The sequence below is a fragment of the Anolis carolinensis genome, chromosome 5 (genome assembly GCF_035594765.1).
Source record: "Anolis carolinensis isolate JA03-04 chromosome 5, rAnoCar3.1.pri, whole genome shotgun sequence".
Classification (NCBI taxonomy): Eukaryota; Metazoa; Chordata; class Lepidosauria; order Squamata; family Dactyloidae; genus Anolis; species Anolis carolinensis.
In genome coordinates, this window is record NC_085845.1 from 119,321,664 (window position 1) to 119,338,214 (window position 16,551).

Consider the following 16,551-nt stretch of genomic DNA (forward strand, 5'->3'; position numbering starts at 1 on the left):
GTGACTATTCTTGATGGGTGAGGGATAAGAGCACCAGGGTCTGAGGAAAGTTAGTTAAATACAAATTTAATACAGCAAGGCCAAAAAAAATCATTGTCTTACATCTTGACTTGAGTCAATTTTGTATGCAACATGCCCTGGACAGTTTTGTTATAATACAGGAATCAAATTAGATGTAGCCTTTGTCCTTAGTACATTTTAAACATTGCTATTATAACTTGCTATTATAATTGGGTTAAATATAATCCGTCGATTTTGTGTGTATGTACTATTTATGGGTTTTTTTGGTGGAGAAATGAAGTCAGAAAATTGATTGAAAGATTAACTACATAACATTAATATTAGCTAGAGAGACTTTGCTGGCTTTCTGGATGTGAGTTCCGTACAATTCCATTAGTACAAATTGACAATCATCAAGTATACAATGTAAAGTTACATAGCCAAATGTCATTTTTAGTGTTTAATGCTACCTTAAATGAGTTTTCAGGAATATAATAAAATGAATATTTATAGAATTTAAAAGGTGGAATGCAGCTGTTTGCAAATTATTTATATTGATAATGTGCACATTTCCTATAGTTCTGATTAAGCAGGATAGTGCTGCATCTCAACAGTATGTCCGACAGGGATGTCCAACTTCCTTACGAGCTGAGTTGTGGGCACTGATTTTGAATATTTCCAGTCAACCTGAGGTAAGTTGGAGAAGTGAATTAGAAATATGTAAGTTTCTATGTACCTAATAGATTAATTGCATCAATGCTTGGCTTTAGAATTAAGCATAATGCTAGTTTTGATGGTTTTGCATGTGATTCACAAGGGTGTTTATTTGTTTAACAATGTTGCTTTTTCATGCACATCTGTGAAGTGCATATTTCAGAAACTTTTAGAGGTGCATTAGATTTTTTTGGGCAATAGTCCCACCAGCTCCTAATGCGCCTAGCTTGCATGCTTCCTGTCTAAAGCCTCGGTTCCTTTTTATCTGCTGTTGCAGCAGTAGCAATAACAGGAATGATTTTGAAGCTTTGTTCATACTTCTGGCTATTGACTTTGCTTGGTTGACTTTTCCTTGGATCTACTTTTGGTGGCATTTTGGCTTCATTTCTGAGTTTTCAGTCTTTGATTTGAACTGTTTGCCAGCTTTGAATCAAATTTGGCTCAGTTGTCAGTGGTGGAGGCTACATGCCCGACCTTCTGGACTTATGGCCTCTGTGGCATCCTTTAAGAAATGTGTTTCTTACCACTTCATGATGTCTGTGAAAGTCGAGATGGAATCTGCAATTGGTACAGTGCAAGCACAAAAAGAATAAGGCTGCGGACAAATATTCTTCTTGGCAACATTTTGACAATTATTCACAAATTCAGTCAGAACAGTCTTCATACCTACCAGCTCAATGGGATTCCAGGGGTCAGTAAGTATGGAGAAGATTGATACAAAAAGACAGTTCAGTACTGATATCTCTAGGTTTTAGACCAGTGGTTTTCAACCTGGGATCCCCAGATGCTTACCAGCTGTTAGGATTTCTGGGAGTTGAAGGCCAAAAACATCTGGGGACCCAGGTTGAGAACCACTGTTTTAGATCTTCTTCCGCATGAGTATAAATTGTCTCTGTAAGTCAAAGCAATCCCCACAGTCCATTCTATTCAGTAACATCTCAGAGAGCGATTATTATTATTATTATTATTATTATTATTATTATTATTATTATTACTACTACTACTATTATTACTACTACCCCACTTTTTATCTCCACAAGGAGACTCAAAGCAAGATTCTGGGGTTATCCCCCTTTCATTGATGTCACTCAAATAGCTGTGTCATGAAACCTGTCTCCTCTCAGAGACAATCCTTTTTATTCCATCCCATCACTGGGCCAGATCTCATCACGTCAATTATGATCATGGTTCAGATCAAGTTACTCAGGGGAGTCATCTAGTGAATCTTGGTGTTAGGCTAGATGGATTTATCCATTTTGACATTTTGCTCATTCTTGTTTGGATCCATATTGTTGCCATGATGATCGATCTTGATTAATAAACTTAATTTAGGATTGCAGAACACTTCCATAACCATCTTTAACGTGTCTGACAAAATTGAGTCTATGATTTAAAAATGGATGTTTGGGAATCTTGTATAAAAAAGACCAGTATGAAGTTTTTAAGACACTTCACCGTTTCTTATCTGAGAATGATCTGAAATTGTCAAAAGAAGTAAAAAGTAGTATAATACCTTACTTAAAAGGACTTAAGGTGTCATTCAGTTGGTATTTCCAAAGCCAAATAGTGAAGATAATTTGATTTCAAATCCATTCATATAATTGTTCTTTCAAGAAGCTGAAAAATTATCAGTTTCTGAAAAAGAAAAATTGATTGAACTATTAACTGATTCTTCTTTATAATCGGAATATCTATATCTCTCTCTCTCTCTCTCTCTCTCTCTCTATATATATATATATATATATATATATATATATCACATTGGCTTTGGGCATCAGCAAAAGAAGAGTGCCAAGAACTCTTTGATAAAGCAATAAAATTTTGATTGCCTTTTATGAACACAGATCTTGTTGAAAGAGCATCTCGTCTTATGCATACATTAAGAATAAGCTTGATGCACTCCTCACTTGAGAGTACATTTGTCTTCATTTGAACCTGATTTTAAAAAACAGCTCCATGAAAGAAGTTCAAAGATTGTATTGAAATTATTAAGAGGCATATTTGAAGACCTGTATGTCAAGGTGACTAATTGTTATGAGCCTTCATTATCAGTTAATGTGGTTAAAATTATTTTAATGTTTTTATTTGTTTTGGTATTCTAAAAAATTAAAATAAATTGTAAAGTGTAAAATAAAAAAAAATAAAAGCATATAAATGTTATTAAGTTAATGTGAATCATCTGATTATTTAGCTAACCTAAGAACATTAATAACAAAAGCAACCCTTTTTGAATGGAGGTGTGTGTGGGGTTTATGTGAAGAGGGGATACACATACATGAAAAGAAGGTTGGGAACGACTGCTCTAGCTCATTCATTTCTGATACAGACTCTCATTCTGAATCAGTATCTTCTGACTTACCAGTTGTTCAGTACTAGTGGGAGAATGTGAGTCACGCTGATGATGTTAAATAATTTGTTGACCAAATTATGCATATTGAAAAGGCATTTGACTTGCAGGTTAAGCAACTGGACATGCAGATTGTCTGCTACCTTGACTCCTACAAGTTATGTGGAAGTACTTGGTATGCCATCAGTGATCATTTTACATTGAAGAAAAGGCCTTATAAAAGGTTGTAGAGTGGGCAGAGTGACTTGTTCAGTATCTAGCATGGCTTAATAATTATAGATGCAGCACATTCTGGAGTGTCTCAGGAGCTTCCTTCTGCCCATGCAGATAAGGAAGATAAAATTTGTATGTTATGGGGCTCATGTCTTATTTCTTGACCTTTGGGGCTTAGGATCTCAAACTATGGAGTTTGTAAGGAGATATAGCTGTTTGTATGGGAGAAGCTGCTTCCATTTCTCCGTTCCCTTGGCTACCACGATGATTCAAGTACAGGTACAGTGTTCCCCTGCTACTTCGCGGTTTGCTTTTAGCAGACTCACTGTTTTGTGGGGAAACGGGGGTATATTTAAACATTATTTTAATTGTTATGTGGCCTTTCTCCCCCTTGCAACCCTTCCCTACCTACATTTTTGCAGCCTTCTTTGTTCATTTGTCATTCTTTTGCTCACTTTCTTGCTTCTTCTTCCAAATTCGGTTACTATATTACACCATAATAACATGGTTCATGTCTACTCAATACTATAATTACTAGTTAAATGTTACTGCCATTTGCAAGTAACAAAAACATTTTAGTATGAGAGGTTTGCCTGCAATGGATGGTATAAGTATTTATTGTTCAACAATTAAAATGCTTGTATTTACCCTTGTAATATTCTAGATGGATAAAAAGTGGAAGTCATTCTGTTTCAGACATGCAATTATGGATGGCTTATTGCTAAAACGTATCCTTAATGCCATTGGCATTCTGCCATGCTGCATTATAGTTTGAGCTACTTTTCATTTTGTTTTTGTGTTGTTCTCCTTTTGCTTTATTTTGTTTTCTTAATGCATGGCATTTTCAATTCCACTTTCGCTAGAATCACAAGCCTGGAGTTTTATGAGCCTCTAAATTTGATTTGGGAAGATAGCTTTTCTTGTTAGAAATTGATATGAGAGAGGCTTTGCGGGAGGTGGTGTAAACGTACAAGATATGCTTATTTTGGGCAAGTTCTGATATGAATCAATTTGTGTTCCACGAAACTCAGGCACCATTGTCAATCTGTAGTTTAGAACAGCATTATAAAATCCATTTTTTACCTGGAGACATGATAAATAAAATCTTAATGTATATATACTATAGTTTGGTTCAAATATTTGAATGCGGACTTAGTATACATGTTGTGAGCAGATAAGATAATGTGTATGAAGAAGCATTATAAATTCCTATAAAGACTTGTTAAAGATTTCCTTTGGGTGTAGTATTATGTGTAGTATTTATGTTTCAAGGAGCCTAAATATTTTCAACTACAGAAATTAGAAGCAGAATGTTGAATGAACCAGATGTACTATGTACATCTTGAAGAAATACAGCTTTTCTGAATGTTTGTAAATGCACTAAAATATTCATTTGGTAAGAAAAACAGTAAAGTAGATATTCCATTCTTAGGTATATTCAATAGTATGCATATATATATATATACACACACTCTCCTGTTCATTGGGTGCAGGGAAACAACACAAGTAAATCATTATGAGATATAAAAAAAACCCCATGGAAGTGTTTTTAATGTATACTGTTTTTGAGGGGGGACAATTTAGTCTTTGATATTTTCAAGAGTAGGTTTTGATTTATGTAATGGATAGCACAGTCATGGGTAAGTCACATGCTGCAAGCCACCATATGTCAGGTCTTAGTTGGAATGTCACTTCATTTAAAATTCACTAGTGTTTTAATTTATCAATGATTTGGGATACAATTCTGGGTAGCTTTGAGGATTTATTTATTTAATTATTTATTTACAGTATTTATATTCCGCCCTTCTCACCCCGAAGGGGACTCAGGGAAGATCACATTATACACACACAGGGCAAACATTCAATGCCCATAAACACATCAAACAGAGACCGAGACAGACAGACGCAGAGGCAAGTTAACCTTCTCCTGAGGGGATGTTCGATTCTGGCCACAGGGGGGAGCAGCTGCTTCATCATCCACTGTGACGGCACTTCCTCATGCCAGGTTGTAAATTAGTTAAACTTGCCTCCCCACTTTTTTTTATAAGTGGTACCTTATTTCCTACTTGATAGATGCAACTATCTTTCGGGTTGCTAGGTCAGCAACGAGCAGGGGCTATTTTTTATTTTTAATTGACGGGTGCTCACCCCGCCACAGGCTGGCCTCGAACTCATGACCTCATGGTCAGAGTGATTTATTGCAGCTGCTCAACAGCCTGCGCCACAGCCCGGCTATAAAGATATAGTTTATTTTTTTAAAAAACAACTTAAGTATGAATAAAAATTGCAAATGAATTCACAAATGTCAAAGAAATGACAGAATTAGCAAACATTATTTCCCTTCCCCTTTCCACTGATGAGCAGTCTGAGTGCAATTCTGCTCAGTGGATGTTACATAAAATACAGGGTCCAATTCATTAGTCTTAAGATATATTCATCTATCTATGAAGCTGTTTATTCAAAATTATCATGTAATATATTGTGCTGATGTGCATATGGAAGAATCAGTGGAATTAACAGATGATTGATTCAACTCTACAGTGACTCCCTCCCACCTTCTATCAACCTCTTTCAAGGATTACTTACAGTTGTTATGTGACCTACAGTTACTCTTCCCTTTGTATTCCAATTAGTTTCCTACCCACAACATTATTTCAGAAAGACAGGAGATTCAGGCATGATTAATTTCCTACCCCCCCCCCCCCCCACCCTAGCTGTAATCTCCATTTTCATCTTCTTTGGGTCATATCTTTGCTTCTCTGTCCTTTGACTTAAATCAGTGGTTCTCAACCTGGGCTCCTCAGATGTTTTTGGTGTACAACTCCCAGAAATCCCAGCTAGTTTACCAGATGTTAGGATTTCTGGGAGTTGAAGGCCAAAACATCTGGGGACCCCAGGTTGAGAACCACTGACTTAAATAAAGTATAGCATCCACTGCTTCTGAATAAACCCGGCCCAATAACACATTTCACTGCGTAATAGTCACCACCACGTAATAGTCGCACCCCCCCAGCAGTATTTTTGCTTTCATTTCATAATAATTGCAACCTTGATTCATCGTCCCAACTTATTTCTAGCAGATGACCTACGTACAGTGTAGCCAGCAGAAGACAGCCTGCCCACCATAAACAATCTAGCTAGGCTTTTCTCTTCATGTGCATTGCTGTACTATATAAGTAACAGCTCCACCTGCCTTCCCACTATTCTCCTTTCAGCTATGGAACCCTATTCATCCACTTACCCGTCTCATTTCAGCTATGGAGCTTCCCTTAGCCAAGTACAAAAGAACTGGATTGAAGAGAGTGACAATACTGGCTCTCTTCAATTTGATGATTTCGGATTCATATGAAGTACCATAGCTGAAAGAGGAGCGGGGTTCCTTGAGAGTGAAGTGCTGTAGCCGAAAGGAGGTGGGTGGGTGTTCAGACAGGTGAAGTGCTGTAGCTTTAAAGGAGGCACCATTTTTCTCGCCATGTAAATAGTTGCACCCCCTTTTTTGGACAAAAGAGGGATTAGAAGTGGGACTATTACACAGTGAAATCTGGTACTTTCATCTGATTTACAGGATAAATTAAAACAATTGTTTTCCTATGAATATAATGTCACTCACCTAATGGTTGAACATAATATCTGACCAACTAAATGACTTGGTTTTTTTTTCATATTTCTAGAATCCCCAGTGGTGTTTTTGAATTAACATTCTAGAGATCTAGTATAGCCAATGAGAGAAAGAGAGAGAGAGAGAGAGAGAGCGAGAGAATGTCTTAAAATCCCTCCTCCTCATACAACATTTCCCCCCTTTTTAAAATCTGTAATTGTAGGAAAAATAGAATTCATACAAATAAATGATGGCTTATTTTTAAAGAAGTGATATCATTAAATTTGCTGAATAATTTAAAGTTATTAAAACTGTGCAACAATATATTTGTCATGGTAGTAAATAATTTAACATTAATTTCTGGAAATCTGATGAGATGAGATATGAATTTCCATAGTACCATATAGGCGGATTATTCACTATGAAGGACTTCTTTGAATTATTATTCTTTACTGTAATTTATTTATAATCATTCTTGCTGTGCTTCTTCAGCTTGAAATTAGTAATAAAACCTGTCCTTCAAGTGATGGCCAAATAATAAATATTTCAATAAAGAAATAACGGCTTTTCAACCTTGTAGCCTCATGATATTGCAAAGAAAGTGACATTGAAATCACTGGTGTACATCATCTGGGAAGGAAATTACAAATGGATTCTGTGGTAATTTGAAGGGCAAATGAAATATTTAGATTTCTTGCACTATCATGTTATCACACAATAAGCAATATAGGGGGACTCACATATGATTTTAAGTGTGTTAACTAAATGTGTTTGCCTCAAATTTCTTTTAGATTTGTGTTACATTATTAATTAATTGTAAAGATGACAAAAAGTAATGAGATTAAGTAGAAAGTAATGGATATATTGAGGAACAAAAAAAAAAATAAAGCAAGTCATAAAATTGCCATCATTAAGGCAAGGATTCTGCTTATTGATAGGCAATATTATTTATATTCAGAAGATTTGGCATTTATTCTCTCTATATTTTTATCAAAGGGGCAAGCTGGGAAAGATCAGCCATAGAAGAGTTCTGTCTGTTAATACTGGGTTGAATGGGTTATCAATTTAACACCATGTAGGGGTGCATCTCCACTGTAAAATTAATATAATTTGACACCACATTAACATGGCTGAACGCTATGGAATCCTGGGAATTATAGTCTCATGAAGTACTAGCACTTTTTGGCAAAGAAGCCTCAAGACATTGTAAACCAATATCTCCCGTGATTCTAAAGCATTGAGCTATGACTATTAAAGTGGAATCAAACTGCATTAATTCTACATGTAGATCGAATTTTAATGTGTTGACAGCTTGCATACAATGCAAAGCTTTTCTGGATTCAGGATTAATATGTTGCATGTATTAGTCCACTCATCAATTCTACTTAAATACCCTTAGTAGTGTAGTAAAGGAGTCAAGAAAATTTTGCTGAATGACCCATTTGTTGTACCCATTTGTGGTTTTTTTTTTTTTTTTGGACAGCGCAAAGATAGATGGGAGAAGTAAACAGGGTTGGATTGTCCTTTGCCATCATATTTATCCTTCTGCCAGGTGTGTTCAACATAGAACAATTCATCTATTACTTTACTGGATTGATGGTAGTTGCTCGGTCCCTTTTGAAATATATAACTTTAAGATTAATGGCCACTTTTCTAACTAGTGCGAGGAAATGCTGGGTAATTATTGTTTATTCAATTCATGGTTCAGTGATGTAATGCAAAAGCTAACAGAATAATCTTCAAAAGGATATTGCTCTATCATTATTCTCTTCAGGTACCATGTTCTCTTAAAGCCTTTTAGTCCATGATTAAGCTCATTTTGTTAGTCCAATGGAAATACTTGCTTGAACTCATCTTTACTGGCCAGCTTGAAATGTGATGGTCTGTTTCAAATGTCAAGGTTTGAGAGCAAAAGGAAATCTGTTTATTGCTGGAATGTGTTTCATTTGTCCCAAATAAAGGACTAAAGTCACTTTTTTTTGGTTGGGAAGTAAATATTGGCTTATTTTATTCTTTCAATCAAGAACAAATTATTTTGAAAGACTTTTTCATGTTGAGCATAATCATTGAGAGTTTTATGTGTTTCTAAGTATTTAGGTGCACTTTTTTTGTGAATCTGGAACTCTCCAGACAATATTTTTCTTTCTCTTGCTTGATGAGTTGCAATTCAATTTAGAAAGTTTATGTCTTCACCGCAGCAACAAAGTATATTCAAGTAAAGCATTCTGTGATAAGTTATGCCTATCGAGAAGAGAGGGAAGTGGTGATAAGAGAATAGAGCATACAAGCAAACACTTATTCAAAGTGACAAGTATGGCCCAGGAAATGGCTCAGGAAATTACAATGTAAAATTTCAGATTGATATTGATGAGCACTTTTAGATGCAGATTAAGGCAGGGAAAGCTTTCCGTGGACATTTTATATTGTTGGCAGTATTCCAAGAGTAAATAGTAATGATACATTGGGTTTATTTGCTTTCTCATGCTATCCCCCCCCCCCACACACACACACCTGTGATCAGATTAATATGTTAGTATTGAGTTCTTTTTTATATTAAATGCAAAGGTTTGTTGTCATGTGCATGGTTTCCTCCTCACCTCTAAATCCTGGAAAATTAATACATTTGTCTAAAATTACAAAACCAAGGTGTTAGCTCCAAGCATAACTTTTTCCTTAAATCTTCGTGAGAATGGCCTGCATGCTTAGCAAATAGATTGTTTATATATTCCAAATTGGCCTTGTTTATTAGAGGCAGGAGTTCCATTCTTTGTGCTGTTTAATGCATTGCATTTTCTGCCATCTGTGGAATAATATACATTGCCTAGCATTAATTCTATAACCTTAAAATAGAATAAATTGTGTTCATGGAAAAAGTATAAGTACAATAAACAAAGTTCTGAAGTGTGTATTTTACAACTATTAGGTTTTTATACACTGTGTCTTAAAAGGGGAATCAAATTACGCTTATCTTTCCCACTGTCTCCCTTATGCTGAATTGCTTCCAATGACCATAGACAGAGCTATGCTGGCGGTCCGGACATTTGAATACCTCATCATTCATTTTATTCTTCCAACTTCAGCTTCTGTCTTCTTGATAGGATCCATGTGAGCTGTGTTTATGGCGGCACTGTTACTTCTAGGTTTGGCTTGGCCGGAGTCTGCTTTTAGCCAGTTTGTTTTGAAATTGTGAAGAACAGGTTATGACTCTGCACGCATTGTTCAGAAGATCAGTGATGTTCTTAGTTATGGAAAATTAACTGTTGCTATCCAGTATTCTGCTTATTGAGATTTTTCATTAGTTTATAATTCCTATTTCTTTGCAGGTTTTGTTTGCTAATTTAGAATTAAACGTCTTCTATTATATACTCAGAATATGTATATTGCATTTCTAACCAAAGGCCTTCTGAGATGACTCACATAAAACAAAAGATAATATAACTGTTTACAAACTGATGATCCAAATAAAAGAATAGTAATAGATGAAAATTATATAAAGTATAGGACACGTGGAGTTGAAATAAAAATGTTTCAAAGATTTGTTGAACATAATAAATATGGAGTTGTTTATTTTTATTCATAACTAACTTGGGTACCTGTCATATTTTAATTGTACAAAATGCATAATGTTGTGGATTAACTACAACTGACATTAAGCCAGATTAACCCCGAGAAACTCCATCAGTGCTTAAAGTTTGTTATGTTGGACAAGTTTGCTCTGGATGCATCATCGGTGGGATTCAGTGTGCTCTCTGGCTATAGAGTAAACTATAACTCCCACTATGGTGAGTCAGTCCCCTCAAAGCCCCTCCAGTAGATTGAGTTAGTCATGGGGATCCTGTGTGCCAAGTTTGGTCCAGGTCCATCATCAGTGGAACCCACTGGTTGTGGGTGAGCTACAACTCCCAGAAAGGAAGGTCAGCCCCCCCCCCCCCCCCGGTAATCAAATTTTAGCATATCAGCTATGCAAGTTTGGTCCAGATCCATCAGATTTGCGTTCACAGTGCTTTCTGGATGTAGGTGAACTACAACTTCCCCAAGTCAACATGAATTTTCCCCAAAGACTACCAGTATTTTTTGTTGATCGTGGGGGGTTCTGTGTGCCAAGTTAGTTCCAGGTCTATTGTTCAGAGTGCTCTTAGTTTGCAGGTGAACCATACATCTCAGTACCTACAACTCCTATAAATCATGGTGAATTCTCCCCAAACCCACTCCAGTATGTTCAGTTACTGATCAATTCCTCTGTTTGCTGTGTGCCATAGAAAATAATAGGAAAGGGTTATGAGAGAGGCAGTGGGCGGGGTCATTCAAATTCCACACCAATGGAGAGAGTAAGAAACATTGGGATGTCTGTGGTGGAGGAAAAACAAAATCTAGGAGGAAATTGTCCCCGAATGAAAGCCTTCACTTGGGTGGTGGGGAGTATGGTGCTTGTGGAGAACATTGGCAAGGTTCTTGGACTGTTCATAGTGCTCTCTATAACCTGCAGTGTCATTGAAGGGCCATTGGTGTCTCCTGAGTAGTAGGAGCTATAGCTATTTGTGGAAGTGGGAGCTTGTCTGTGTAAGTGGACACCCCAGCCACACACATACATACATACTTTCACTTTTATTATGTGTATAGATGTATATCTTTAATTTTTGTTGTTATTTGTATGTTATCTACACCAGTCTAAAAAGAAAACCATCCACTGTGATTTACAATAATAAAAAATGAGTACAGTTAAACATATCATCAAAACCACAAACACATAAGTAGATAAAATTAAAACTCGTTAAAGGCCTGGTAGAATTAAAATGCCCAGGATAAAGGAAAACCGAAGAAGGCAGTCTAACCTTCCTAGAAAAGCATTCCTGGGAGGGAATTCCTAGTGTTACATTCCTAGAAGAGAATTCCATGGTTAGGGTGCTGCTAATAAAAGGGCTCTGTGCCCACCAGTTCATTTGATCTCAGTAGCAGGCATATGAGAGACCTTGTGATATTCATCTCTTTAGTAGAGCTTTCTTCCTGGATTAGACTCCTCTTTGTTAAGTATTATTTGTCTCTAATCTATCCACAGACATCTTTTAGGAATTTTTGTAGCTTTCTGGGGTCTTATATGTAGAAATTGAGATGTAGAAATGCATGTTATTTGCATACTGATGGCACTTCAAGCCAGAAGTTGGATGAGCTCTAGTCATTTCATATCGATGCTAAAAAGCATGAGAAACAAAATGGAGCCCTAAGGTGCTTGAAAGGCCATTGGCCATATGGGGGAATATATTTTCCAGAATCATGAGTTCAGCAATCTCAAGAAGGTTGAAAGCTACCATATTACCATATATTCAAGGCCAGTTTCAGCAAAAGCAGAATAGAATATTTTGATAGATGGTATTAAAATGGGGGGGGGGGGGGGGGGGACGAATAGGATCACATTCATTTCATCCATTACTTGGAGTAACTTGTTCACCAAAATGACCAGTCCAGATAACAATTTGGAATGAATTCAAATAGTCAAGATCATCTCACACTTTATGGAATTGTGCAAACAGGATTCTTCATGTCATCATTCTACTCTATAATGATATGCGTGTACTGAGGTGAAATTAGTTACAATTGCTGGGGATAAAACTTAGTCTTTCTGGGGAAGCAAGGAACCAAATCAGACTACATGAGCATTAATTCAGAGATCTGTGTTGTATGAACACTTATAATGATACTGCCCAATCAGTGATTTGAGTTTAGAGGTGAGAAAAAGAGATCTTATGTTTCTTTCTTGAAAAGGTCCTTGCTTGAGCATGTTTAAGGTATAGTTGATTACCTTTAATGCATTTTAATGAGTTATTCAAAAATATTTTTAGATACTAGGTGAGCCTGTTGTTTGTTTTAATGCTTCTCTCTCCTTCCCCACTTTCAGCTTTTTTCACTCAAAAACTGAACAGAACAATCAGGCTCTTGTTTTTGTTTCATATTTGAATTATCACTTGATGATTTATATGCTTTTTATGTCATTCTAGGATATTTTGTACTATGAGCAGCTGAAGTCTAATGTGATACAACATGATCTTTTGGTGGACAGTCTGATTTATAAAGTGAGCAATTTTGATTTATATAGTATCATGGCTAGTGGTTTTAACTCAGGGTGGCCCACACTCACTCCTGTTGTCTAGATAAGTTGTTTATCATAATTCCACATTACTTTTGTCACAATTTTGAAGGAGAAACCAGGATGCGGGGGGAGATATTGGGGGGGGGGTGATTGCGGGAATTGGGAAGAATTTTTTTTCATATTTGCAAAGCTTTGTGATGTCTTTGGGTGTAATTTTAAGATGCTATATGAGTAAAAACCATGCCAAATTAAAAATAAAATAAAATTGGGGGACTCTGAGCGGACTGGTGGGGGAATTAAAGAGCCACAAAGCTGAGATCGGAAGACCTTGTACAGCTTACAGGTCGCACTTTCCCCATTCCTTGTCTAACTGATATTGATTCCTTGATCTCAGTGTGTCCCTTGATCAGGATATATATGCCTAGTTTACTGTGTTAGAGGTTTCCAATGTGTGTAGGGAATTGTTATTAATGGTATAACATTACAATGTTGCTCTGCTCTGTTTAACAGTGCATGAGCTTTCCAAGTGGAATGCATGTCTCTCAGCTTGAAATTGTTACATGTTTTTGATTGCAGGATGTGAAGCTTACAGCCAGCAATGATGACTACTATTTTGTGTTTGAGGATTATTTATATCAGGTAAGTAATTACTACCATGGTGGTAATTCATCAGTGTACAAAGTGACATGTAATGTTGGATACAATTTGTTCCATGTATCTTCTAAGCCAATAAAAGGGATAATATGGCAGGGATTCTAAATAGACTAGCAGTACTAAACTATGAAAGTTTACTCAGCAAGAAATCTTTGGTGTGCAGTATAACTTAGCTTATATCTGAGTAAGTGCGCATGAAATTGCAGTCTAGGTAGCTTCCTGATACAAATGAATGAATCCATCAATCATTATCTAATAAGGAAGAAATTATTTTACTGTGCCTGTGGACTGCTAACATGTAGACAACTTTGAGCCAATAACTTTGAAGTTGAATAGTAGTCACAGCTTGACAGGATGAATTCAGTAATTTTCAAATTGTTATTGAATTACAATTCTATGATATGGAGCAATGTCTGTTGCTGGAATGATTGATTTCATTAGTTAGCCTAGAATTATTAATCTAAAAAAACCCTCTATCAAATACTGTGTACATTTTCTGGGAAAGACTGCTTCTTGAGAAGTTAAATGTTTCTGTGCTACAATTAATGTCTACAATACTGGAAAATACTGCCCATATCATTATTAGATTTGCTTGTGTATAAATTGAAAAATATTTCATAAAATTACCCCTCAAATCCCGAGTTTACTTTTACATGGCTCAATACAGGAAAAGGGATCTAGGACTTACTTGTAATAGCCTGTGTGGATGTTTTAAAAATGGTTGCCGCAGTCTCTCTGTAAAGAAGGAAATGAAGAAAGCCTTTATTGAAAATGGCCACTGCCACTCCACTCCATTTCAAGTGCCCAAAATGGCTCCCCCACATTGATGATGAACTGAGTCCGTGTATGTTATATATTTATGTATATTTTGCTTGGGTTGGTGTGGCTGTATCTGTATGTGCATTTGTATGCCCACTTATTTGCTTTCTGTAAAATGCTTGTTTAATGATATTTCTTGGAGACGTACATTTAATTGGGAGTTAAGGGTCCATGCTGCATCTCCTCTTTGCAAGCCAGTCCCTACGTTACGGACAAGATAGGTCCTGTAGGTTTGTTCTTAAGTTGAATGTGTATGTAGGTCAGAACAGGTACATTTTTAAGTGTAACTCCAACCAAATATATATATAAACTTTGGATAGTCTAGGGGAGGGTTAACACCCCTGTGATGTTTGTTTTACTGTCTGTGTCCCTGCTCAGAAGATTTCACCTCACTCTCTGTCCCATGAGAATTGGATTTTGAAACATTTGTTTTGTTGTAGAAACAAAGTTGGTGATACAGTGTCAGTAGAGATACATTTTCTCCATGATAAATCTTTCAGGAGTCAATTTCCCTTTCAAGAGATAGATTTCTCTCACTTCCTGTTGTCTCACCCCCTTAACTATGAGTTGCTTGTAAGTCGGATGTTTGTAACTCGGAAATTGCCTGTCTCTGGGCTGCATTAGCGGCTTTGGGGTAGTGATGTTGGAAGTGAGAGCAGAGGGTGCAAAAAAGTGGTTTTGGTTTTGGGATCTCAGACTTCACCTTTACCTTATATTTATAGATACTCATACATATTACATTTCCTTTTGGGAAATTGTCATTTTAGGCCTATTTTGGTAACTATTTTTTAAAAAGAAAAGCTTCTTCCACTATGGCAGTCATTTTCTGAGAGTCTCAACAAGGTTCTCAAAATTCCAAATAAGCCAACTGGACCACACACTTTGGTGCTCCTCTTTTCAGAAGAAGGCAGCATCTAATTACAATGCTCAACAAGAATTGAGAATGTACTGCAACATTTTTTTGCAAGCCCCATATCCAGTCCCTAGTTATTTTGAAATAAGTATTTTATGAAATGCTTTAATTCTGTTATTTTATTCTGGGCTATATATATTTATAATAACCAGAAATACATTTCATAATAAAGAAAGGCTTCTTGACTTTCATTAGTGTCAATGAATATTTTCCAGTGAGTGACTACTTGACAATTTTGATGGATGAAAGACCCATATATTGTGCTCTAAATTGATTAGTTCTGGAGTGCTAACAATACTGTGGATTCATCTCAAATGTCATTCAAAGTCCCACAAGGTGGGAGTGGGGAGAAATATGCAAATTCACTTACCAGTAGACATCCAAAAAGTGAGTCTATGCTATTACATTTAATTCATCAAGCAAACATTAATAAAGAAGAAAATAAAATTAATTGGCAGGAAAAATAATACAATTAAACTTCTTTGAAGATGTAGCCAGCATTAACCATGTGACAGGTTTGAGTGGCTATCTAAAGACTCTGCATATATTACAGAATACACATAGCATTCATTATCGTCTGTTAGACTTGTCACATAAATATATATCTCATTTGCATGGAGGTTAGTCATTAGGCAGCTGAACTTATCTGATGTTCACATCTCCTCCTGTTCTACAGCCTCTGGAAATGCTGTTCTTTTTCTGGTTGTTTTAAAGATGAAATATTTGATTGATTGCTGTTTTCACCTATCCATGCCAGACTTTGGAAGAAACATTTTTTGTGCACCGGGGGAGCAGGGGGTATTTTAAGGATAAGTCTGATTGCTATAAGTCTGGTTGCATATCAGGCATTTGCCTGGCCTGCTGCAAGTTCTGTCTTGCATTCTGTCCAGTGTCCACTCCCCATCATCACTACATTCGCCTTAATTAGAATAAGTCAACTCTTTGAAAGTATAATGTGTAGTCCTGTGCTTAGGTAGAATAAAGGCCTACCCTTACTTCATACAAATTGAATACATCTTTCTTTTTGTTACCAGGACTATAGTTCTTGTTTTTATTTAACATTAATAGCTATGTAACTGAACTGAACTGAAGAGAGAAAGAAATGGTAGGGTACTCCAACTAAGTTGGGAAACATAAAGTTGTCTTTCATTTTTAAAAAATTCTGTTTACATCTATATCTCCATGCCTCATACAAGTATACAATGACT

General features: G+C 36.2%; 1 protein-coding gene across 3 annotated transcripts in view; it reads left to right on the forward strand.

The window, feature by feature from the left end:
- Positions 1 to 16,551, forward strand: part of tbc1d19 (TBC1 domain family member 19) — a 104,318-nt gene that overhangs the window by 61,773 nt on the left and 25,994 nt on the right. For all 3 annotated transcript variants that reach the window (XM_062982193.1, XM_008118828.3, XM_062982194.1), the window contains 3 exons: positions 580 to 692; positions 12,866 to 12,940; positions 13,534 to 13,596. In XM_062982193.1, coding sequence (XP_062838263.1) covers positions 580 to 692; positions 12,866 to 12,940; positions 13,534 to 13,596 — 251 coding nt within the window. The remainder of the gene's footprint in view (positions 1 to 579; positions 693 to 12,865; positions 12,941 to 13,533; positions 13,597 to 16,551) is intronic.